This window comes from Vidua chalybeata, chromosome 15, assembly GCF_026979565.1.
Source record: "Vidua chalybeata isolate OUT-0048 chromosome 15, bVidCha1 merged haplotype, whole genome shotgun sequence".
NCBI classification, from domain to species: domain Eukaryota; kingdom Metazoa; phylum Chordata; class Aves; order Passeriformes; family Viduidae; genus Vidua; species Vidua chalybeata.
The window spans coordinates 2,878,592-2,900,503 of NC_071544.1; the positions used below are offsets into that span (position 1 = coordinate 2,878,592).

The window sequence follows — 21,912 nt, forward strand, 5'->3', positions numbered from 1 at the left end:
TCTTTGCAGTTTTGATGGCCACAGGGAAAGGGATCAGCTCAGGCTTGTTGTTTACCTGATGCCCAGGAACTCGGGGTGCTCGCCGGGGGCTGAGGTTGCACTCTCCTTCCTCAGGCTCTCCATGTGTGCCAGGGAGATGACGGTGGCTGAGACGTACCAGGGGAGGCCGGTGACAGAGGTGACAACCATCAGGAGGGAGACACAGAGGAGGTCCAGGTGGAACCCTGCTCCTTTCTGCAGTGGAAAAGGCAGCAGGGCTGAGGACATCTTCCCACTTTCCTGGCCAGTTTGGGGTTCTGCTTTCCCCTGGCTGTTTCCCTGGGGCCCAGCCAGGACCTGGATTCTCCCCCATTGGCTGGTGCTGCCTTTTCCCTTGTCCCCCTGCTCACCTGCAGCTTGTACTCGCTGCGGTTAAGAATGACAGCTGTGATCTGCTGGTCCATGAAAATGAGGATGGTGACAAGGACAGCAGGCACCGCGGACAGCAGGCAGACCCACCATGGGTTGGCTCCAAAGGGGAAAATGATCCAGCCCCGTGCTGGGTTTGTGGGCTGTGGAGAGCAGAAGGGTCATGGCAGCTGCCACCCACTTGTGGGGTGTGCAGTGCAGTTGGGTGATGGTGCCCCAGGTGCCCAGGCTGGAGCCCTACAGGTACCCAGGGACGCCCCACCTCAGGGGTGAAAGAGCATCCTCACTCATCCTGGGGATGCTGCTGACCCACCAGCCCCCCACAAGGACAACCTGGCTGTGACAGAGCAGGGTGTTGTCCTTGGATGCCACAAGCCAGGAGCTGGCATGTGCCTGTGACAGCACGTGGAAGAGTTGGCATTGGGCAGCAATGGTGGTGAGCCCGAGGAGGTGGTGGTGGCTGCTCTGGGGTGCTGCCAGCCCCGCTCCACACCCAGGGTGAGTAGCCCAAGCCTGGAGCTGAGCTTATGGCCCTTGCTCCAGTGTGATCTGTACAGTCCAGATCTGAGCCAGGTTATTTACAGTGCATGGGATCAGCTGTGTTCAACCCTTTCTCATTTGCTGGGGTGCAGCCTGCACCCCTGTAGGGCTGGAGCCAGTGATGAGGAGGACAGTGACAGCACAGTGGGATGGCTACTGCAGTGGGCACAGACCCACACCCTGACAGTGCTGTGCCCACCCTGCTGGCACCTTCAGCTCGCTGGGGACAAGGAGCTTGGGGGTCTCCAGGCCCAGGACAGCATCGACAGCGCAGGAGGCGAGGATGGCCAGGATGACAGCGAAGTCGCTCACCAGCTTCCGCACCTGCAGATGGACATGGCTTGGCCCAGGCTGGCAGGGGTGGGGGCTGCTCCAGGAGCAGCCTTGAGATGCAGCACCCAGAGCCATCCCCACACCAGTGGGACAGGTGGCCATGTCACAGGGGTGGCTGAAAGGTGCTCACCCCCACAGGGAAGTAGCGGCTGCTCCTGAAGCGCTTGAGTGCGATGCAGAAGAGGAAGGTGCCCCCGAAGAGCAGGAAGGAGATGAGGGTGACATCGGGCACATACTGGCAGCTGGTCCCCAGGAGATGCCCACCTCGACCCAGGCACTGGGTCCTGCTCAGCCCTGCTGGGGCGGCAGGAGGCTGCAGGGACAAGGTGGGTGGTGAGGAGAGGTCACACCTTGGGCTCACCCTAGGGCCTCACCTGCCTGCCTGGGAGCAGGGGCTGTACCTGCCGGGTGCCCAGGGGTGAGGGCAGCGACGTGTCATTCCCTGCCGAGCTGTGACCTGCAAAGTGACGGGGAACAGACTGGTACTGGTTTCATCAGGATGACTGGGATGATGCTGCCATCAGGCTGGGTCCTCAAGCTCTTCCTGAGGGCTCAGGGTGCTGGATGGGCCCCATGTGACCTCTGAGGCCCTGGCGCTGGTTGATGCCCAGGGAGCACCAAGGGCTTGGCTAAAGCACTGGACACTGAGAGGCACCATTGATCCCAGGCTGGCCAGCACTGATGTTTTTGGCACATGGTGTAGGTCCCATTTCCAGGGTCAGTGTGGATCATGTAGTTTCCAGAGTCATATCTTCAAACCCCAGAAAACAGTGCCTGATTTACAGACTGGGCTAGAAATGGCAGAGCAAACCCATCCATGTGCCCCTTTCCAGCCTCTGACATCCCCCATCCTGGAGGCATAAGAGATGGGCCAAGGCTGTCCTAGCTCCCTGTACTGCCCTGCCTGGTTCCTGGGCAGTTCTGGGAGGCAGGAATAGATGGACAGACTGTATGGAGGGAAGAGCAGAACACTGCAATGTGGTCAGTCAGGTGAGGATGGGATTAAACAGCCTCCTCCTCCAGTGCCTTCGCCCATCCAGCCAGGAAACAGGTTCCCCGTGGCATCCTGGGGCAGCAGCTTCCTGCTCCCCACCCACCCACAGCTCCTTGGGCTCACCAGGGCTGGACAAGTTGCAGGTGCAGCTGTAGGAGGTGACGTTGTCCAGCCGGTACTGCCAGTTGATGGGGAAGGCATCTGCCAGGCTCAGCATCTTCTTCAGGGAGTCGTAGATGAATATCAGGCTGATGAGTGCACAGAAGCCTTCCTCGGTGAAGCGCGTGAAGTACCGCACCAGGTGACTGGCCTCGGTGGCCACCAGCACCACACCAAAAAAGGCCACCCAGAGCCCAATCCAGAGGCGGAACTCCAGGTAGTCCAGGCTGTGATCCCTGGGGGAAAGGGTGACTCAAAGCCTCTCCAGTGACACCTGCCTGGAGTGATGGTGGCCCATGTTCCAGTTGAGGGACAGTGGGCTGAGCATCCGTCCCTGGCACTGAACTCACTGGCTGAAGGAGAAGAGGAGGCGCTCAAAGACAAGCACGGGGCCAGTGCTGCTCAGGATGGTCAGAGGTTGGCCCGAAAAGAGGCAGAAGATGAAGCCAGCAAAGGCTGTGCCCAGGAAGCTCTCCAGCACGCCCTGAAATGCAGGGAAGAGGTGCCAGGTGCCAAGAACATGGCAGGGACGAGGGTTGTGGGCCTGTCCCCCCAGCAGCACAGAAGAAGACAGGGTCAGTGCTGGGGACCACCAGGGAAGGAGGCAGAATTCAGGCAATGCTCAGGATGTCCTGGGGATGCTGGTAGGAGTTGGGCACCCAGGGGCCCTCTGGGCTGGGCTGAGTAGGGTTGGGACCAGGCACCCCACGGCCACACTGACCTGCATGTTGGCGGTTGCGTCCCCCAGCATGCCCCCAAAGGTGATGGCATTGGTGACTGTCGCCAGGTAGATGTAGAGCACTGCTGAGAGGCACTGAGGGTGCAGGGCGTCGGAGAAGTCGCTGCCATACCACGGTGCCTTCCTCTGGATGTCTCGCAGCAGCCCCCCAAAAAGCCTGGGGTGAGGGAGGGTGGTCTCAGAGCAGACCCCACAGAGAGCTGCACCGCAAGGGATTCTCCCTTCCCCTGGATGCAGGAACTCAGAGGGGCTTGGACGTGGTGGCCCCATGAAAAACCAGTGACCTGCCCCAAATCCAGCACCCTGCTGCACTTCCCACTGCCCTTCCAGACACTGACCTGCCTGTCCTCTCCAGCTCCTCCCCAGAGCGTGGATGCCCTGGGCTGGCTCTGTCCCCAGCTGCTGTCATGTCCCCATTACCGTGTGGCTGCTGGTCCAGTGGGTCCACAGTGGTCCTGTGGCAGAGCAGAGCCTGAGACAACAGGCTGCAGGTTGGGACCCTCAGGACCCAGCTGCATTTAGAGGACACTAGGACAGGAAAGGGAGAATGGAGAGAGGACAGGGGTGCAAACAGGGCTTGTGCATCCCCTGATAATGGAGAGGAGAAAGATCAGGAAGAGGAGACACGGCAGATGATGATCTTCTAAGGTTTCTTCCAACTCAACCATGATTTCCTCTGGCAAGCTCTGGAGCCAACCCTTGCAGGACTGGTTTTAGTGGAGGAGCTGGGCAGAGCCTAGGGTGTCCTGCTCAGAGGTTGAATTTCACATGTAAGTGCTGCATCCCAGTGTTCCCATCAGCTCCCTTTGGAGGGGACTTGCCATCCACAGCCAAGTGGGACAGCAGGACTAACAGCAGGAGGGACCAAAGCAGGGACCTATGGAGGGGCTTGGCTGGGAGGACACCCTGGCTCCTGGGCAGCTTCATCCCCATGGAGATGGAAGTTCCAGTGTCACAAACAGAGGTATCCCTGCAGGACCCTGCAGAGGGGCTGGCAGGGGTTGGGGTGCCCTCCCTCCAGCCCACCTTCTGCGTGGAGATGGCAGATGGCTTGGTGGAGGAATTCGGGCACTAGGGTCCCATTTCCCAGGAGGAAGCACAACCAGCTCATCCAGGAACGCCTCTATCCCTGCCACGAGGTCCTCCCGGTGCTCAGCCTGCCGGGCTACTCTTTGGAAGAGCTGTGGAGAGATGCTGTGTTTTGGCCATCATGTCCCTGCATTCATCCACTTGGAACCTTCCTCCCAGCCTGCAGCCATCACCAGGAAACAAACACACCCACTTCAGGACAACAGGTGCCCTGCATCCTGCAAACCCACGCAAGCTTTTGGTTTTTTTATCCTGGGCAAGGGAGGCCACCAGCTTGCCCCATCCTCTGCCCTCCTCTGCAGCCTGCAGAGGAGAGGAGTCCTGGTGTCCCCATTCCAGGCCCATCCCATCCCTGGGTGCTGTGCCAGGCTCACCTCGTCTGTCAGCAGTGTGGCCATGGCCCTGCCAACCTCGTGGTAGGCTTTCACTCTGGGGGGGCCCAGCAGGATGAAGAGGAACCTGTGGCAAGACAACACATCTCAAGAGCAGCCCTCTCCCCTCCAGGGGATGCCTCTCTGTGGGGGGACCATGGGGATGGGGGCTGGGCAGGCCTGGGGGGGCTTCTGCCACCCTAAAAGTGGGGTCGGGGGCAGAAGATGAGACACATGTCTGCTGCCACTGCATGGCAACCTCACAGAAACCATGGGACACCAGGACCCTGGCTGGATCACAAGGATCTGCAGAAATCCAGACTAGGTGGTGTGGGGGAACAGGTCTTTGGGACAGAGGAAGAGAAATCCTCAGCTGGAGGTGTCTGTGGCATCATTTTCCTGGGAATGTTCCTCACAGGCAGGATGCTGGTGTGTTAGGGAAGGAGAGCTTGCCAGCAGCACAGGCAGCAGGTTTTACAGGACTCTGGGGACATGGGAGGAGACTGGAAAGAGAGCTCAGAGCCCTTGATAAAATATGGTAAAAATCCCACAACTGAGAAGATGGTGCAAAATCTCCAGAGGGGCAATCCACGCAAATGTTTAACTGAATCCTCCACACCTTTCCAAAGCTGGCAGGAATGGTTACAGTCCTGAAAGCCTGAGATTGTCAAGCAGTTCCAGTGACTGTACCCTGAGCAAACCCCCAGAGAGGGGGCAGGGAAACTCCTCTGGCCATGCAAGTGGGACTTGAGAGAACCCCCAGGTGCTGGAGGCCTCTGGAGCCTGCTCCAAAGGGACGAGAGGTGACAGCTGCCACACGGGATTGCTTTCAGCCAGGCATCTGCACCAAGGCGATGGGAAAACCTTAAGACCCTAGATATGGATCTGGATGAGAGACAGCCCTGAGGCAGTGGCTGCACCTGTGGGACAGCCTGGCATGGCCAGCAGAGGGGATGGCACCCTGGCCAAAGGGATGGTAGGGGCAAGGTCTGCATCCCAATTTGGGGGAGGAAAATGCAGAGCAAGGGGTTATCATGAAAGCCTCGAGACCCTGGGGCATTCGCGGGGACTCGCCACCCAACTCCTGCGGAGGAGAGAGCAGAGGTGGGTGGATGTCTGTCCTGCTGCTCCCAGCTCCTGGGGACGGGTGCTCTGGGCAGAGTGACCAGGAGGTGGCAATGTCCCTCCTGATCCCCGCCTGCTTCCTCCGCGCGCTTCCTAAGGAAGTCCTCAGCTGAAGGCACACTGCCCGTTTCCCCTCACGGCTTTAGAGGATGCATTCCTCAGCCACGGGGAAACCATGGGGACCTCCTGCCCTGCTCCTCTCCCCCCACCCCATCTCACCACTCAGGAGAACAGTGGGAGAACGAGAGTCTCCTAAAAACCTGCATCCCGCCCCCGCTGCAGGCCCCACGCTCCCGGCAGTAGGTGGAGAGCATCCAGAACCAGCTAAGGACAGGGAATGCAGAGCCCAGTGGGAATGACCCAGGGGATGTCCCTTCCAGGCTGCCCAACAGATGCTCCACACTCGGCCCATTCTGCAGTGCCCCTAAGAAGCTGGGAAAAGCAGGAGGGGAAGCAGTGAAACAGGATTCTGGGACTGCACGTGGCACTGGGTGCCATTCCCTTTGCTTTGGATAGGCAAAGCCTTGGCTGGTGTGGGGGAAAATGGGGAGACAGGGACGGGGGAGGGCACAGGGCCATCGGCCACGCTCTGTTACCTGCTTGGAAGAGAAACCTCAGCCAGGGAGCCAAGGGACACCCCATGCCTGAGGCGAATGAAGGCAGTGAAGGGCTTTTCCAGGAATTCAACTTCCCCGACAGCAACGTGGGCTGCTTCAGCCCCCAGTGGGACCTTCTTCTTAAATCTGTTTCTCAGCTGAAAGGAAAGGGATGCAGCAGCTGGGTACTCAGGATGCCGTGGCTGGGCATTCAGGGTGCAGTAGCTGCTCCCAGCCCAGCTCCATGCTGCCATACCTGCTCCTTAAGAGGTATTTTGGAGACCTGGGTTCTGGGCTCAGACCTGCCTTTGGCTTTCCCTGCAAAGAAAGAGAGGAAGCAGCAAAATCCATGTACAGGCAAACGGCCAGTGTGGGTACTGCCCCGGGCTGGAGGCAGTGGGACGATGCCTGGGGGGACAGCCAGGCTTCCTACCTCGGCAGGGAGAGAGACCAAGCTCGGCAAGGAGCTGCAGCAGGGATTTTGTGGGCTGGTGCTGTGGCTGGAGGAGCAGGAGGGCTGCCAGGCGCTCCCTCAGTGCAGGCTGCAGCTCTGCGTCCTCGGGCTGCTCAGAAAGTGCTTTGTCTGCATCAGGGACAGGGACAGCTCTGAGTGCCCCTGGTTCACTGCCCATTGGGGAGTTGCCCAGGGGAAAACCCCCTTAGCTGAGAGCCCCCCCAGGTACCAGCTGTCATTCATCAGTGCTGTTCTATAGGCACCTCCTGGTGGCCTGTCCCTCTCTGGTGACCAGCCCATCCCAGGAGATGACCTTTGCATTACTCACGTACCAATTATTTCCTTGAAACTGGTGGCATCCAGATCCAGGAGCATTGTCCCCTTCTGCAGGCATGTCCTCAGCTGGAACAGGCTGTGCAGGGGCAGAGCTGGGACATGGGGTGAGCTCCAGCGCTCCCCACCATCCTCCACCTTCTCCTCAAACTTGATCCACCTGCCCAGGGAGATGTGGGGGGTCAGTGGCAGGGTAGGCCCTGTGCCCTGTGCCAGGCAGTGGGAGCTAGAGCCTGGGTCCATCTTTGAGCTTAGCATGGGGCTGGCACTGGCAGGGAGGGGTTTGGGTGGCTCAGAGGGGCCTGCAGCTGGTTCGTGGTGTAGGGCCAGCTGGGCAGACAAAGTGGTCATGCCCCATTCCTGCAGACCCACACCTCTCTAAGGTCTGATCAGGGGAATTCCAGACGTAATGAGGTGACAGGATGGTTCAGGTTTGAAGGGACCTTAAAGATCACCTTATTCCAAGCCCTCCACCATGGGCGGGGCACCTTCCACTATCCCAGTTTGCTCCAAGCCCCTTCCAGCCTGGCCAGGGATGGGGCAGCCACAGCTTCTTTGGGCAATCTGTGCCTCGCCGCCCTCACAAGGAAGAATTTCTTCTCAATATCCTATCTGATACTGATCTCTGGCAGTGGGAAGCCATTCCTGCTTGTCCTGTCACTCCAGTCTCTTGTCCCAGGTCCCTCTCCAGCTCTCTTGCAGCCCCTTTAGGCACTGGAAGAGGCTCTAAGGTCTCCCCTGAGCCTTGTCTTCTCCAGGCTAAACAACACCCCACCTCTCTCATCCTGTCTCCATAGCACAGCTGTCCCAACAGAGCTGTTCCAGCCTTTGAATCATTTCCATGGTTTCCTTTGGATGTGCTTCAACAGGAGCTGCATGTGGTGCCCCAGGGCAGTCCCACACAAAGCAGAAGAGAGGGAGAAGCCCCTCCTCACGCCACTGCCCGTGGTGCAGCCCAGGACACACTCGCCTTTCTGGGCTGCCGGTGCACAGTGCCGGCTGATGTCCCATCTGTCACCCACCAGCACCCCCGGTCATTTTCTGCAGGGCTGCTCCCAGCCCATCCATTCCCCCAGCTGTGCTGGGGCTGGGGGTGGCCCTGCCATTAGCAACGCTTGCTGGAGTCAGAACAGAAGTGTCTTGAGCTGTTTTCACGCTCGGGCCATGCCAAATATTTTAACGCCGGGCACGGACAGAGCTTCCCTTTGTCCCCGTGGGTGGGCGCGCAGCCGCGGGGCGCTGGTCGTGCTGCACGGGCAGAGCGTGCCCCGGCACTGCAGGCTCCTGCGAGGGGCAGCCGTGCGGGCACAACGGGGCTGGCTGCCGGGGAGAGCCGCAGCACGGCGGCTTTGGTCCCACAGACACTCCGACCCCGGGTGAAGACCCACTGCTGCCCCCAGACTCCTGTGGCCGATGTCCCCGTGCCCCTGCCGGGAGGTGGAGGAGTGCCAGGGGGCACGGGGACATCCCAGCGCCGGTGCAGCCGCTGGAGCCTCGGAGAGGCACCAGAGAGGAGCAGGAGGAAGGGGCTGTGCCTGGCCTGCCTGACATCCTGCCCCCTCCCATGAAATCAAGTCAGCCCCGCTGGGCACTGGCGGGGCAGAGCCCTGCCTTGGGGCTGAGCCTGGGGAACGGCCAGCCTCGGGACATGCCCTGGGCTCCCAAAGCGTGGCCCAGCAGCCTGGCTCTCGCAGGTGTGCCTACCTGGCCGTCTCCCTCCACTCCAGCCCCGCCGGGGTGCTGAGGAGCTGGTTGAGCTGGATGAAGAGCAGCGGGCAGGTGACGTCCCCCCTCTCCTCCCACTGCAGGGCGGCACCAGCTCGCCGGGCCGCTGTGGCCGTGCTGGAGGGAAAGATGCTGCAGCCGAAAGCCTGGGAGGGAGCTCCAGGGTTGCTGCTCTCTAGTCTGGGCTGTGAGCAGTTATCTGCTGCCCGGAGAGCCGTGCCACCCGCCCCGGGCATGTGGGTTCGCATGGCCACTGGCACCGGCAGCCACAGGTGTGGGCTCCCCTCCAGCACTCACAGGATCCCACTCATCCCACACCTTATAACAGCTGTGAACTGGTTTAAACTGGCCACAAACCAATACACAGGAGCCAAGCCCAAAACAAGCATCCCAAAACAGCAGGGTCAGCCCCACTGGTCCCAGTATGGTTGTGTCCTGCCACGTCCAGCTGCCCACCTGGGCCAGGGACCAGGGGACCCACCTGTCTCCTACAAGTGACCTGGGTGGACAGGGATCTTCGTGTGTTCCCAGCCCTGTCTGCAGCCTGCAAGGCGTTGGTGAGGGTGTAGCAGGGCCAGCCCTGGAGAGCTGGTGGCGGTATCTGCGCCTGTGCAATGATGCTGTGCCCGTGGCAGGAGGGGTGACACAGCCCATGGCAGCTCCTTCTGGGAAAAGAGGATATGGGGACATGCTCTGGGGATGGATGTGGCACCGCTGAGCAAATCCACAGTGGGGAAATAAGGGGTTGCCAGTGGCAGGGCTGACGGAAAGGGCTGGGAGGGCTTTGGGGCCGTGCCGGTGTTCAGAAGGCTTCTGTGTGAGCTGCAGCCGGTGAGCGGATGGAGGGGGAAGGACGTGGGCACAGCCGCAGCACCCTGCAGGGACAGGGACAGGGACAGGGACACGGCAGGGCCTGCACAGCGCTGCCAGCAGAGAGCAGCCACGGTGCTCGCTGTGCCCATGCCGTGCCCGCTGCCACCACGCTTGGCCCCTCGGCCCCCTGCAGACAAACCGCGGGGCTGTGTGCACTGCAAACACGGCGGCGAGACCGCAAACACCCGCGGCTCCAGCACGGGCCGGCTGTGCTGGAGCCCGCTGGACTCGACAGGATCCAGCGCCAGGAGCAGCTGGAGCAGGGCCAGGCACCACCACGGCAGAGTCACGTCTTGGGGAAAGGCGGCTGGGTGCGTGGGTTTTTGAGGTCCTGGTACCTGCCTCGCAGGAACTGAGGCCAAGGATCTGGCCCAGGGTGTCCAGGTTGTTTGCTCTGTAATACCAGCGGGTACCATGGTATGTGGACGTGTGCCCTTAGCTGGGGTGGGGACCATGGGGAGATCCTTGGCAGAAGGACCTATTGATAAGGAGCATCAGAGATGCCCTGAGGCACCCAAATCTTCCTGAGGTTCACCTCCCCCTCCTGTGGGGGCTGCTTCAGCAGCATGAGATGGGGCATGACTGGAAGCAGGCACGGACAGGGAGGCTGTGAGGGGCTGCAGGAGGTGGGAAGGGGTCATGGGAGGCTGTGGGAGGCAGAGGGGAAGAGGCAGCAGGAGGCAGAGGCAGGAAGCAGAGGCAGGCAGGATCAGCAGCCTGCACACAACCCCCCCACCCTTGCCTGCTGCCAGTCCTCTGTGCCAGCTGCCTCCCTGGCAGCTGACGTGAGCTGGTACCTCCCTCTCCAGAGGTGCCAGGGCAGCTGGCAAATGCTGCCCGCATACACTGCCCGCACACGCCCAGCCCGGCCTTGTGGACGTGGTGGGGGACTGGCAGGGGCAAAAAATTCCATCCCAACATGGGGACCTCCCCAGGAGCCAGTGTGCAGAACTGCCCAGGGACACAGCCCCTCACCCGTGCCACCAAAGGCTTTGGGCTCTTGATGGCCGGAGGAGGCGGAAGGAAAAACATCCAGCAAACAATTGCAAAAGTCAAGTCTGAGCAAGAAGGAGGGTGTGAGCGGGGGGGTGCCAGATCCGGTGGTATTCCTTGGAGACAGCAACAACAATGGCAGGAATATTTGCTCATGCCTAGCTGAGCCCAAATCAGCCATGGGCTCAGGACCTCGAGGAACCAACCAGGGGCTTCTGCTGGCCCAAAGGAGAGCTGGGGCAGGACCTTGCACTCACCCAGCACTGATGTCAGTGACATTTTTTTGGCTGTCACCTGTGCTGAGGATGGAGCCAAACACAGCACACGGTTGCCAGCGTGGTGAAGGGCTTGGGGAAGCTTTGGCAGTGCCCATACACAGCAGGCTGGGACAGGGACAAGGACAGTGCCTGGCTGGGGGGTGTTGTGAGGTGAGGCTGTGACTCAATCACTTGGGCAGCATAGGGACACAAATGGGGTCTTGGGAACAGAAGGGGTCTCTGCTGCCATCTCATGTTGCCACCACCTCCCTGGTGAGACCTGCCGCTGGTGCAGTGGCGCATGGGTGGCAGCCTGTCCCCTTTCTGAGGGGGATCCCATCCCCAGGGCCAGGAAGAGGTGCAGCCCTGACTCCTGAGGTCCTGCCTCTCACGTGATGCTCGTCTTTTGAGGTGCACTCGCTCTCCCAGCACCCTCGGGCCACCTCGGCCACCTGCCTGGGGCCACGGGGACCATCGGGATCTGCCTCCTGTCCCCCTGGCTGGGGCCACGCTTCCCCCTGGCCATCTCCTGCCCTCTGCGCTCTGCAGAAACCCTTTCTCTCCGGGCTCTCTCCGCCCAGCTCGGCCCGCAGCGCGGAGCGGCACCGCTGCGGCGATGGCTTTTGGGTCCCTGGCCCGCCTCCGGAGCGAGGAGAACCCACCGGGCCTGGGCCAAGGTCCCGGGACCTGGGCCCGGTCCCAGCCGGCGGGACGCCCCCGGGGGCGGTGGGGAAGCCCTTCCCGGGGGCGGGGCGATCACTCAGCCCCTCCCCGCCCCGCCCCGCCGCCCGCAGCTTTCTGTCCGCCGCGGGGCCACCGTGCCGGAGAGCGGGCATCGCTGCGGGACCGAGCGGAGCACGGCAGTGGCTGGACGTGTGTGCCCGCAGGTCATGGACGGGCGGGCGGTGCTGATCCAAGCGCTGCTGGCGGCAGGTACGCGCTCGCGTGGGGAGGGTCCTGGGTGCGGGCGCCGCATCCCAGCGCCGTGCTCGACTGGAGGGTCCCGAATGTGTGGGGGGATGGTCTTGGGCGAGGCGGGCATGGCCGCTCCTGGGCGCCGGCAGAGGCGTCCTGGTCCTGGCTTTGGGCAAACGGGAAGATTGGTCCCTGTCCCGCGTGGGGGGTCCCGGGCAGGGCAGTGTCAGCCCCCACTCCTGACCGCTCTCTCCGCAGTGTGCTCGGCGGCGGCGGGCGGGCTGCGCCGGGACGAGCTGCACAACGAGGTGCTGCACAAGGGCGGCGGCGGCGGGGTGCCGGTCCCGGCCACGGCGCCGCTGCTCGGCGGCAGCCCGGAGAAGGAGGGCGGTGGAGCGGCCTCGGGGGACGACTTCAGCGAGCTGCCGAGAGGTAGGGACGGGATAAGGGGTCCCAGGGCGGGGCCGGAGGCGCGGGACGGGCTAGGCTGGGGGCAGTCGGAGCCGGAGAGGTCGCGAAGGTGCCGGGCTGAGCTCGGCTCAGTCCCGCGGGTGTCCCGGCAGCAGCTCCGGCTCCGCTTCGGAGGGACTTGCAGCGGTGGGTGGGAGCAGTCCCAGATACCGAGCCCCGGCGGCAGCAGACCCGAGTGGGAGTAGCCTGTGGGGCACCAGCACGGAGCAGTGGCGCTCCTGCCAGGGGCTGTCCGTGTTCCTGAAGTCGCCTGCAGGGCGGGTTCCAGGGGGTCCCGGCTCTGAACTGCTTGGCCAGGAGGAGACAGAGCCCCTCGTGGCGGCGTTGCCGTGGCCGGGGACCCGCGCTGCCCTGCCGGTCGTGGCGCGGGGACCGTCGTGAGTCACCGCCGCCCACGCGCGGCTGCTCCTCATTCCGCGGCAGGGCTCGTCAGCCGGCGGCCTCGCCACGGGGGCGGTGGGGGCACTGCCGCTCTCTGGGGCTCCCGAGCACCCACGCCGGGCTCCTTGCCCCGGGCTGGCACCAGAGAGTGTCCTGGGGTCTCTCACGGGGGCTGGACGGGGGCCCATCGCAGGCTGAGGGGGTGACATGTACCTGTGCCTCGCACACGCGGCGTGCCGAGGGCAGTACCTGGCACCAGGAGCGTGCTCTGCTCCGTGCAGCTCACCCTCCCATTTTTTCCGTGTTTTTCTTTGCTTTCGGGCTGTGCCAGCAGACTGTGACAAAATGCTGGCAAAACCGGGCTGAGCCACTCGCACCGGGGGGACTCAGCCCTCGGGAAACGCAGCAGTGTGTGTCGGCGGGCTGTGGCTGGGAGATAACCCTCAGGGCAGGAGAGGCAGGGGACGGAGCAGCCTCTGCTGTCAGCCTCACCCGGGGGCTTCTCCAAGCCGCGGAGTTTCCTGGAGTATCGGTTTTCTCCAGGCGCAGCGTGGTGGATGTCGACATAACTTTGCTAGGTGTGCAACCGGTGCGTGCCAGCATGAGAGGCGCTGGTTCCGTCAAGAAGCGGTTGAGCTGTAACCTGGGCAGGTTACAACTTGCCAGGTTGGACTCTGCTGTACTCTCCTCCCTGAGCAGCCCCGGGCTTAATTCATCGGGGTTACTGAGCACCATAGCTCGGGGGGGCTAAAAAATCCCCCTTGGAGCAGTGAGTGCTCTCCAGCACCTCGTGAGATCAAGCTGCGAGCTGGGTTTTTTTTTTTTTTTTGGCATCTGCACTCTTTAATAACCGTTCAGTACCGTTGCTAGTGTTGGGCTATGTTTGGGTGAGGAGCTTGGTGCTCTAGTTTCCACCAACCCAGCAGGGGGCTGGTCTGGCACCAAAAGCCGCTGGTTACTGGACCACAATTAAAACATACCGTTGTAATTGATGGGAATGATGCCCTCACCATCTCTCTTGGGCTCTGCAAAACCAAAACTTAAGGAAGGCTTGCTCTTTTAATCCTGCCCTGGGGTGAGTAAGGCATCCTTGTGCCCACGGGAAGGAGAGTCCATCAGAGCCATGAATAGGGTCTTAGAAAAGCCTGTGCTTGTCAGGGAAATAAAGGCCAGATAAAGGGGCAATTAGCAATGTTCTGTATTCAGTGGAAACTGGTGCATATAATAGCAGCATTTGAGATGTATAAAGCTCTGTTCCCCCTGCCCGACTCCCTTCTTTCCTTGAGAATTGTTCTTATGAATTGGAAAGGCCATGATATTTGTGAGGAGCTGAAAAAAAAATGCCCACCCCCCCCACCCCGGGCTCGGGGGCAGCTCCCAGCACAAAGGGCTGTGGGAGCCAGGGCTGAGCAGTTGTGGCAGCCCTGGGATGTGGCTTTGCCTTCCCTTTGGTTGGCACGTGGAGCTGATCTGACTGCTGTTCTCTCCTTCCCAAATTGTTTTTCAGTTGCCTTCCTGTCAAAGCCTCAAGGCCTCGTTACTCCCAAGAAAAAAGGGAACGGCAATAAAAGAAGAAAAGGCAAAGGCCTGGGGAAGAAGAGAGACCCGTGCCTGCGGAAGTACAAGGATTTCTGTATTCACGGCGAGTGCAAGTACATCCGAGAGCTGGGAGCTCCCTCTTGCATGTGAGTTGCTGGCATGTGCCTGTGTGGGGGGAGGTTTAGTCATGGTTCTTGCAATTCTCCTGGCTGGGCAGAGGAAAAGAAGAGATATTTTTAGTGCATGTTCCCTACCCGTGCAGGGACAACTCTGACTTGGCCTCTTCCTTGTAATTCTTGAGAAGTGTCCACCCCTTCCCCAAATCCTGTCATGGCCTTAAAGCCAGGGTTCCCTGCCAGCACGCTGAGCTCTGGCTGTGCTGGGGACTGCAGAATTGTGTGTAGGGCTGGGGTCTGGCAGCTGAGGCCTTCTGCAGGTCTGATTTGGGAAAGCTCATCCTGATCCTGTCACTGTAAATCCCCCACTCTGAGACCTCCGGGCTCCTGCATCTGTCAGGGCACATCAATGCAGGTGGGAGGAGCATCTCTGCCATGCCAGCAGCAAAGCAGAGTGGAGGTAGCACCTTTGGGGACAGGCTGCCAAAGCCATGCCTGAGCTGTCCCTTGGCCTGTCCATTGCCCACCCACCTTGGGGTGCAGAGAAGCAGGGACTGGATGAGGCAAGTGAAGGAGACAGTGTTTGCCTGCTGCTGGGGCACCTACATACAGCACTGCTGCTGCAGGAAATACTCTGGGGTGCATATTTGATCCCCACTGACGTGGGCAGGACTTGAGCTGGCAGATATGTAAGAGGCTTTGTTCTTCACTATCAATCCTCTGAGCCACCCAGCCTTGAGCCCAGGGAAGATAATAGCTCCCTGGCTTATGGTGCCCACAGGATCTGCAATCTGCAGGGATCAAGCTCCACAGAGCTCCTCTAACTCCCTGGTTTCTCCCTGTTGAAGCTGTCATGAAGTTGGGCCCTTGCACGGGGGACTCAGGACTGCCAATGAGAGGACATCTTTGCAGGCTCAGTTTGGGTTGGTGACCCAGCACAATGTGGGTTGTAACACCCTGGCCTAGGCCTGGGACAGCGAGGTGTCCCCTGCCCAGATCCCTGGGGCTTGGAGAGAAACTGGGACACAGACAAGCAGCAGAGATTTGGGGGCTGGCTGTGTCTCTTCAGCATGGTTGGTCTGTGCCTGGCTGGCATCTCTCAGAGCCATCGGAGTTTTTAGTAACAGTGGCCAACTGCCCCGGCCTCCTCGGCTAAAGAGGCCTTGTGTTGACTGGTGTCACTCGGTGGTGGCTGCTCTTGGTGGTTGGCTGTGCCTTTGTCACAGGGTCTCCTGGAGTGTTGCTTCCTGGGGCACAGGGTGGAATGAGGATGCTGCTGGACTGGGTCCTGCACCTTTGCCATGTGCCCAGCCTTGCTGCTGTGCCTGGGAGGTGATGCTGGCGTGGGGCATTGTGAGCCCAGGAGCTGGGCTGAGTCCGGCTTGGAGATCAGCCTGAGGGTCAGTGGTGCTGGATATAGAGGGATATATTTATCTGGTTGCATCAGTGCAATGTGGCTCAGGGAGGGCTGGAAGCCTCCCAGCCTGTGTGAAGCGTTATTTCTGTTACATGAGCAACCTCCCAAGTCTCCAGGGATGGGACACCTCTGAGCTGGCGGGGTGTGCAGGGACATCCTGCTCCATGGGAAATGCTGGCCTAGCTGCCTCACTGCTCCCTTCCCACTTCCAGAGGTGGTCTGGTCAACCTGCCTGGGGGTGACTGGGAAGAGCACAGACCCCAGTGTCTTCTACTGGGGGAGAGCTCAACCTTTATAGGAACCTTTGCTAGGTGCAGGAGAATCTTAGTTTACCAGTACAATAGACATGATGGTGGCATCCCAGCTCAGGGGTGTGGGGCCCGAGGGGAACAGGAGGGTGCTGGTTAAGGCTGAGCACGGAGGCGTTGCCTTCCCATGGGGTGTGGGGGAACACGAAGACCTCCTGTCCTTGCTCACCACTGACCTTTAGGAGTTTCCTTCTTGCCCAGATGCCAGCCAGGCTATCATGGAGAGCGCTGCCATGGCCTCTTGTTGCCGGTGGAGCACCCGCCCAGCGCGTACGACCACACCACAGCCCTGGCCGTCGTTGCTGTTGTCCTGTCCTCCCTGTGTCTCGTCATCATCGCAGCCCTGCTGATGCTCAGGTGAGTGGGATGGAACTGAGCTCCCTGATCTGTGTCCCTGGGGAGATCATGTGCTAGAGGAGGGTGACAGGGGCTTCTCCATGCCCTGAGCATCCCTTTGCTTGGCCTCACAGGTGTCACAAGAGGGGTGGCTACGATGTAGAAAACGAAGAGAAAATCAAGCTGGGCATCACTGTGAATCACTGAGGATGCCGGGTGCTGGCGAGGTGAGCCCCTGGCTGGACACGGGGCAGCAGTGGGGCTGGTGGACATCTGGGGCTCTGTTGTTTGTGCTGGCTGGGACTGCTGTGTAGATCCTGTGCCAGAGCTAGGCAGGAGCTGAAGGCAGCCTGAGTCTGGAGAAGCAGCTGGCTGAGAGTCTAGGCTGCCCTGGGGGGGCTCCAGTCTTCTTTTCTCCCCTTCCTGCTGAAATCCTGTCCCCTGGCACCCCTGTCATTCCTATGTGCTTCTTTCTAACCCTAAGTCCCTGCTCTGTGCTGGTGTTCCATGCTTTGGGGATGTTTGGTAGTAGAGAAGTTGCTTCTGTTTTGTTTAGATTTTTTTTCCCCCTGCTCATTCTGCTCTCTCTCTGACCCTCTGAGTCACTTCCCCTCCTTAGATATTGCCTCTATTTATATACATGTGTAAAAAACCCCTTTCCTTTTCATTCCCACTCTACTTACTACTTGCACCAAAGCAATGCCTATCAGCTTGGCATGGGGGGATCTTGCTGCCAGCCCATGCCATGTTCTTCTGGCTGGTTTGGGGTGTGTGCTCTGCCCAAGGGGTGGCTCTGGGGCTGAGTGGTGAAAATTTGTCAAACTTCCTCTGATCTGACCTAAATCCTGACGTTAGATGTGGTCAGACATATTACAGCTACTTCTTTTCTTGAAAAAAAAAAAAAAAAGAAAAGTCATTGTTCTTTGTGAGGATGAAGTAATGCCTTTGGAGAATTTCTGTCATGTTCATCACAGTGTTGGCGGTGGGAATTTGAGCTTTTCATAGAAGCTGAATTTTCAGGAAGGAGACATGACACAAGGCTTTCCTCACTGTCCCCTTTATTGTGGGGGTTACTGGGTGGGTGTTTCTGAGGAGAAGTGCTGTGCTCCCTGGAAGGGAAGCATGGTGGGTACCTTGGCTCCCATCCCCCCTGGGTCCAGCCCCGAGGGGCGGCGAGTGGGGCTTGGGTGGGCACGAGGGTTCTCCCGCCGGGCTGGGTGGGTCGGCACCTCTCCCCCAGCACGCAGGGAGTGCTCTGAGGCACAGCAGCCCAGGATCGCGGTGTGAGCTCTCCCCTCTCTCTTGCAGGGGTCGGCACGAATGCACTTCTACCTCCTGGAAGAGGCGAGACCGCGGCGCCTGCGGCACGGGGCTGCGGCACACTGGGGGCTCGCTGGAGCACCAGGACGGCACCGGCGGGGCTGCGCGGGCAGCGGCGGCACTGTGGCAGCTCCGTGGCCACCTCCGGGGCGGAGCGGGCTCGGCAGCGCTGCTCGGGGGCACAGGGGCTCTCCGGCGGCTCTCCGTCCGTTGCAGTATGTGCCGAGCAACAAGCTGTGAAAGGGAGGAGACCGAGCTCGGGGCTTCCTTCGCCGCAGAAAGGGGGGGAGGGTAACAGCTATTTAACAAGATATTTTTCATTTTAAATTATATATTTATTTTAGATAAACTGTACATAGTATTTATATTTATTGTAGGTCTGGCCCTGCATCCTTCATGTACGTCAAGATGACAGGGTCAGACCTCCCTTATTTTTTAAGTGCAATGTAATATTCTAATAAATAACACTTTGTAACAAACACTTGGGTCATTAATTGAATCATGGAGGTGGAAAGGAGTTAGAATTCTGAAGGCTGCATTCAGCACCAGTTCCATGCTGGTGGGGTACTGCCAACAGCAGCAGAGATCCTGAGTGTGTGGTCAGGGCTGCTGATCAGCTTGTGCCATCCTTGAGGAGCAGTGTGGTGTAAGGGGCTGGAGGCAGGATCCATCTCAGCTTGGCCCCATGTGGATTATTTTGGAGATTTTCTTCATCTTTGCCAGCTGGTGCTTTGGGAAGAGTGTGATGTTTGTGTGTCTGCTCACCAAGTAAAGCTGCCTCCAGTATGAATAAAGCCCTGCTGGCCACTGATCCATTCAAATGGGAATAGTCCCTGGTTTTAAGGCAGCATTTGTCACTCAGACACTGGCACAGGTTGCCTGGAGATGCTGTGGCTGCCCCATACCTGTTGGTGTTCAAGGCCAGGCTGAATGTGGCTTCGAGCAACCTGATCAACTGGAAGATGGACTGGATTATCCTAAAGGTGCCTTCTGACCAAATAATATTATGATGGTTCTACGATTTAGGAGAAAAAAAAAAATCCAGAGGTGGACCCACACCCCTCTTGAAAGGAATCCCATCTGTTCTTGGGGTGATTGCAGGTTCCTGAAGCTGAGGTAATTCCAGCAAGCATCACTTCATACAGTGATCAGGAATGATTCCTTACTTTGCAGTAAAAATAACCTCCAAACCAGTTCTTTCCTCTTTCCTGGGGGGAAGTGAGAGCAGGGGAGTTGCTGGCTCTGCTAGAGAGCTGTGAGGCAGAGAAAAACCCACAGGATCCTGGGCTGCATCCAAAGGAGCATGGCCAGCAGGTCGAAGGTGATTCCTCCCCTCTACCATGTCCAGTTCTGGTGTCTCCAACATAAGAACAATATGGAACTGCTGGAGCAAGTCCAGAGGAAGCCATAGAGTTGGTAAGAGGAGTGGAGGATCTTCCCTATGAAGACAGACTGAGAGAGCTGGGGCTGCTCTGGTGGAGAAGGAAAGGTTGAATAGAGAACTCATTGCACCCTTTCAGTGTCTGAAGGGACAAGAAAGCCAAAGAGGGACTCCTCACCAGGAACTGTAGTGACAGGATAAGGAACAATCGGTACAAACTGAAAGAAAGAAATTTTAGGTTTGGTATGTGAAAAAAGTTCTTTATTGTGAGGGTGGTGAGGGATGTTAACAGGCTGCCCAGAGAAACTGTGAATGCCCCATCCCTGGGAATGTCCAAGGCAAGGCTGGATGGAGCTCGGAGCAACCTGGGATAGTGGAAGGTGTCCCTGCCTGGGGTAGGGGGCACCTGGGATGAGATGATCTTCAAGGTTCTTTCCAGCTCCTTAACTATTCTAGGATTCCCAGCTAAGGCAGGGATGGTTCTCCCACTCCGGCCGCTCCGAGCCTTCTCCCAACCCCGCGCGGCGCCCTCAGCCCGGGCCGGGGGCACGCAGGCAGGGCCGGCCCGACCAGGGGCTCTCGGGCCCACAAGCCCACCGGTGGGCACCGCAGGGCGCGGCCGGGAGTGAGGAGCCCTCACGGGAGCCCCCGGCCCGCTCGGTGCCGGTGCCGGTGCCGGTCCCACAGCAGCCCCCGGCCCGCTCGGGGCCGGTGCCGGTGCCGCGGCAGCCCCCGGCCCGCTCGGTGCCGGTGCCGGTGCCGGTCCCACAGCAGCCCCCGGCCCGCTCGGTGCCGGTGCCGGTCCCGCGGCAGCTCCCGGCCCGCTCGGTGCCGGTGCCGGTGCCGGTCCCGCGGCAGCTCCCGGCCCGCTCGGTGCCGGTGCCGGTCCCGCGGCAGCCCCCGGCCCGCTCGGTGCCGGTGCCGGTGCCGGTGCCGGTGCCGGTGCCGGTGCCGGTCCCACAGCGCGTCCCGCCCGCGGGTGGGGCCCTGACTGCCCCGCCCCTCCGCGCATGCGCCGTGCACGGACAAGATGGCGGCGCCCGTGGATCTGGAGCTCAAGAAGGTACGAGACCCCCTCCCGTGTGTCCCTCTTTCATGTGTGCTCCCTCCTTGTGTCCCACCCTTCCACTGTGTGTCCTGCCCACTGTGTGTCCCTCCTCATGTCGCCCTCTGTGTCCCGGTGTCGCCGGCTGGTCCTCCCAGCCCGGGGCCGGTTGTGCCCCCGCCGCTCCTCACCCCCGCGCTCTCCCCTGGCCAGGCCTTCACGGAGCTGCAGGCCAAGGTGATGGACACACAGCAGAAGGTGAAGCTGGCCGACCTGCAGATCGAGCAGCTCACCAAGACCAAGAAGCACGCGCACCTCACCGACACGGAGGTGATGATGCTGGTGGACGAGACCCGCATGTACGAGGGCGTGGGGCGGATGTGAGTATCGGCCGGAGCGGGGGACACCCCGGCTCTCAGCGCCGGGAGAGGGGCCCCTCGATTCAGAAAGGACACTGAGAGTCTGGAGCATGTCCGGAGAAGGATAACGCAGCTGGGGAAGGGTTTAGAGCAAAAGGACTGGCTGAAGGAGCTGTGATGGCTCAGCATGGAGAAAAAGAGACTCGAGGGGAGCCTTCCTGCTTTCTTCAACTTCCTGATTGGAGAGTGGAGCCAAGTGGTTGTCAGGCTTTTCTCCTAGATAACAAGTGGTGAGAGAACATAGTCTTAAACTGCACCAGGGGAGTTTAGGTAGGTCATTAGGAAGAATTTCTTCACAGAAAGGCTGATTAAACATTGGAAAGGGCTGCCCAGGGAGGTGGTGAAGTCACCATCCCTGGAGGTGTTTAAGGAAAGACTGGACATGGCACTTAATTCCATGATCTAGTTGACAAGGTGTTGGGTCATAGGTTGCACTCAGTGACCTCAGAGGTGTTTTACAACCTGATTGATTCTGTGATTCTGAGACCCCCAGCCTGAGGCTCTATGAAGCTGCCCTGGGCAGGAGGCTCTCCCCTTCACAAAGAGGACATCAGCTTTCTGTGAGCACATTCACTTGTTTCCTTTTTCTCATTGTCTTTCATTTTTAGTTTCAGCAATCTGCCTGCGAATGCAGCGAGGCTTATTCCTTTACCTCTTGGGGTTAGGTACTGGCTGCCTTGATGAAGGGCTGTTACAAATTCTATTGGCTTTGTGTGGTTTTGCTTGCTGGCTCAGCTCCTGGCCTCGATGCTGTCCTCTGGCACCTCTGGGGAGTTTGTAATTTCAACTAGCAGAGCAGTACTCTAATGCCAAATGGCATTTGTGGGAAGGTCCTCACAGATCTGCCCAGCATCAGTCATTTCCACTGTAGTTTATGTCAAACTCCTTGAAAACCCCTGTGCATAGTTCCTGTGCTCAGGGCTTTGCTGGCACAGGTGTTTTACAGAAATGTCCCTTGCAGTGTCATGCCAGGGAATGGATCTAATGTCATTGTTTGGATTTTTTTCAAAGCCTTGGAAGGGAACATAAAGCTCGTATGGGTAGTCTCAGTGCACTCTTAAAGATGTGCTTTTGTGTGTTGGATGGCTGTCAAAAGAAACACCTTAAACCAGACTGAGGTGTTCTGATTAATTTCTGCAATGCACTTTGGTGGGATTTCAGCAGCCCCTGACAGAAGACCCTATAAAGTGGTCTTTATACAGAGAGATTTCACCATATAAAGTGGTTCAAATCTGAAACATGTGCTTGCTTGACAAATATCACATTAGATTTCTG

The 21,912-nt window shown here is 59.4% G+C and overlaps 5 protein-coding genes across 5 annotated transcripts in view; 2 read left to right on the top strand and 3 right to left on the bottom strand.

The window, feature by feature from the left end:
- ANKHD1 (ankyrin repeat and KH domain containing 1) overlaps positions 1-3,579 on the bottom strand; it is a 106,449-nt gene extending 102,870 nt beyond the window's left edge. The window contains exons 1-7 of the mRNA XM_053957042.1: positions 3,156-3,579; positions 2,785-2,918; positions 2,345-2,670; positions 1,412-1,650; positions 1,159-1,272; positions 390-551; positions 56-234 (exon numbers count right to left, since the gene is read on the bottom strand). Of these exons, the coding sequence (XP_053813017.1) occupies positions 56-234; positions 390-551; positions 1,159-1,272; positions 1,412-1,650; positions 2,345-2,670; positions 2,785-2,918; positions 3,156-3,443 (1,442 nt within the window). The 5' untranslated portion in view covers positions 3,444-3,579. The remainder of the gene's footprint in view (positions 1-55; positions 235-389; positions 552-1,158; positions 1,273-1,411; positions 1,651-2,344; positions 2,671-2,784; positions 2,919-3,155) is intronic.
- Positions 3,580-3,727: 148 nt separating this feature from the next.
- On the bottom strand, positions 3,728-6,608 carry LOC128795928 (electrogenic sodium bicarbonate cotransporter 1-like). The gene is made up of 3 exons (XM_053957049.1): positions 6,355-6,608; positions 4,637-4,721; positions 3,728-4,354 (listed from the first exon to the last, which is right to left on the bottom strand). Exons 1-3 carry the CDS (start codon positions 6,606-6,608, stop codon positions 4,097-4,099), a joined length of 597 nt encoding a protein of 198 aa, XP_053813024.1. The 3' UTR covers positions 3,728-4,096.
- A 42-nt stretch (positions 6,609-6,650) lies between these two features.
- On the bottom strand, positions 6,651-9,114 carry LOC128795844 (electrogenic sodium bicarbonate cotransporter 4-like). Its single transcript, XM_053956911.1, has 3 exons — positions 8,846-9,114; positions 7,141-7,301; positions 6,651-6,937 (listed from the first exon to the last, which is right to left on the bottom strand). The coding sequence occupies exons 1-3, from the start codon at positions 9,112-9,114 to the stop codon at positions 6,651-6,653; spliced, it is 717 nt and encodes a 238-aa protein (XP_053812886.1).
- Positions 9,115-11,787: 2,673 nt separating this feature from the next.
- On the top strand, positions 11,788-19,058 carry HBEGF (heparin binding EGF like growth factor). The gene is made up of 6 exons (XM_053956977.1): positions 11,788-11,922; positions 12,163-12,336; positions 14,264-14,441; positions 16,338-16,493; positions 16,607-16,699; positions 17,781-19,058. Exons 1-5 carry the CDS (start codon positions 11,880-11,882, stop codon positions 16,677-16,679), a joined length of 624 nt encoding a protein of 207 aa, XP_053812952.1. The 5' UTR covers positions 11,788-11,879; the 3' UTR covers positions 16,680-16,699; positions 17,781-19,058.
- Positions 19,059-20,149: 1,091 nt separating this feature from the next.
- The window catches only part of PFDN1 (prefoldin subunit 1), a 31,516-nt gene continuing 29,753 nt past the window's right edge, over positions 20,150-21,912 (top strand). The window contains exons 1-2 of the mRNA XM_053957010.1: positions 20,150-20,236; positions 20,432-20,598. Coding sequence (XP_053812985.1) covers positions 20,204-20,236; positions 20,432-20,598 — 200 coding nt within the window. The 5' untranslated portion in view covers positions 20,150-20,203. The remainder of the gene's footprint in view (positions 20,237-20,431; positions 20,599-21,912) is intronic.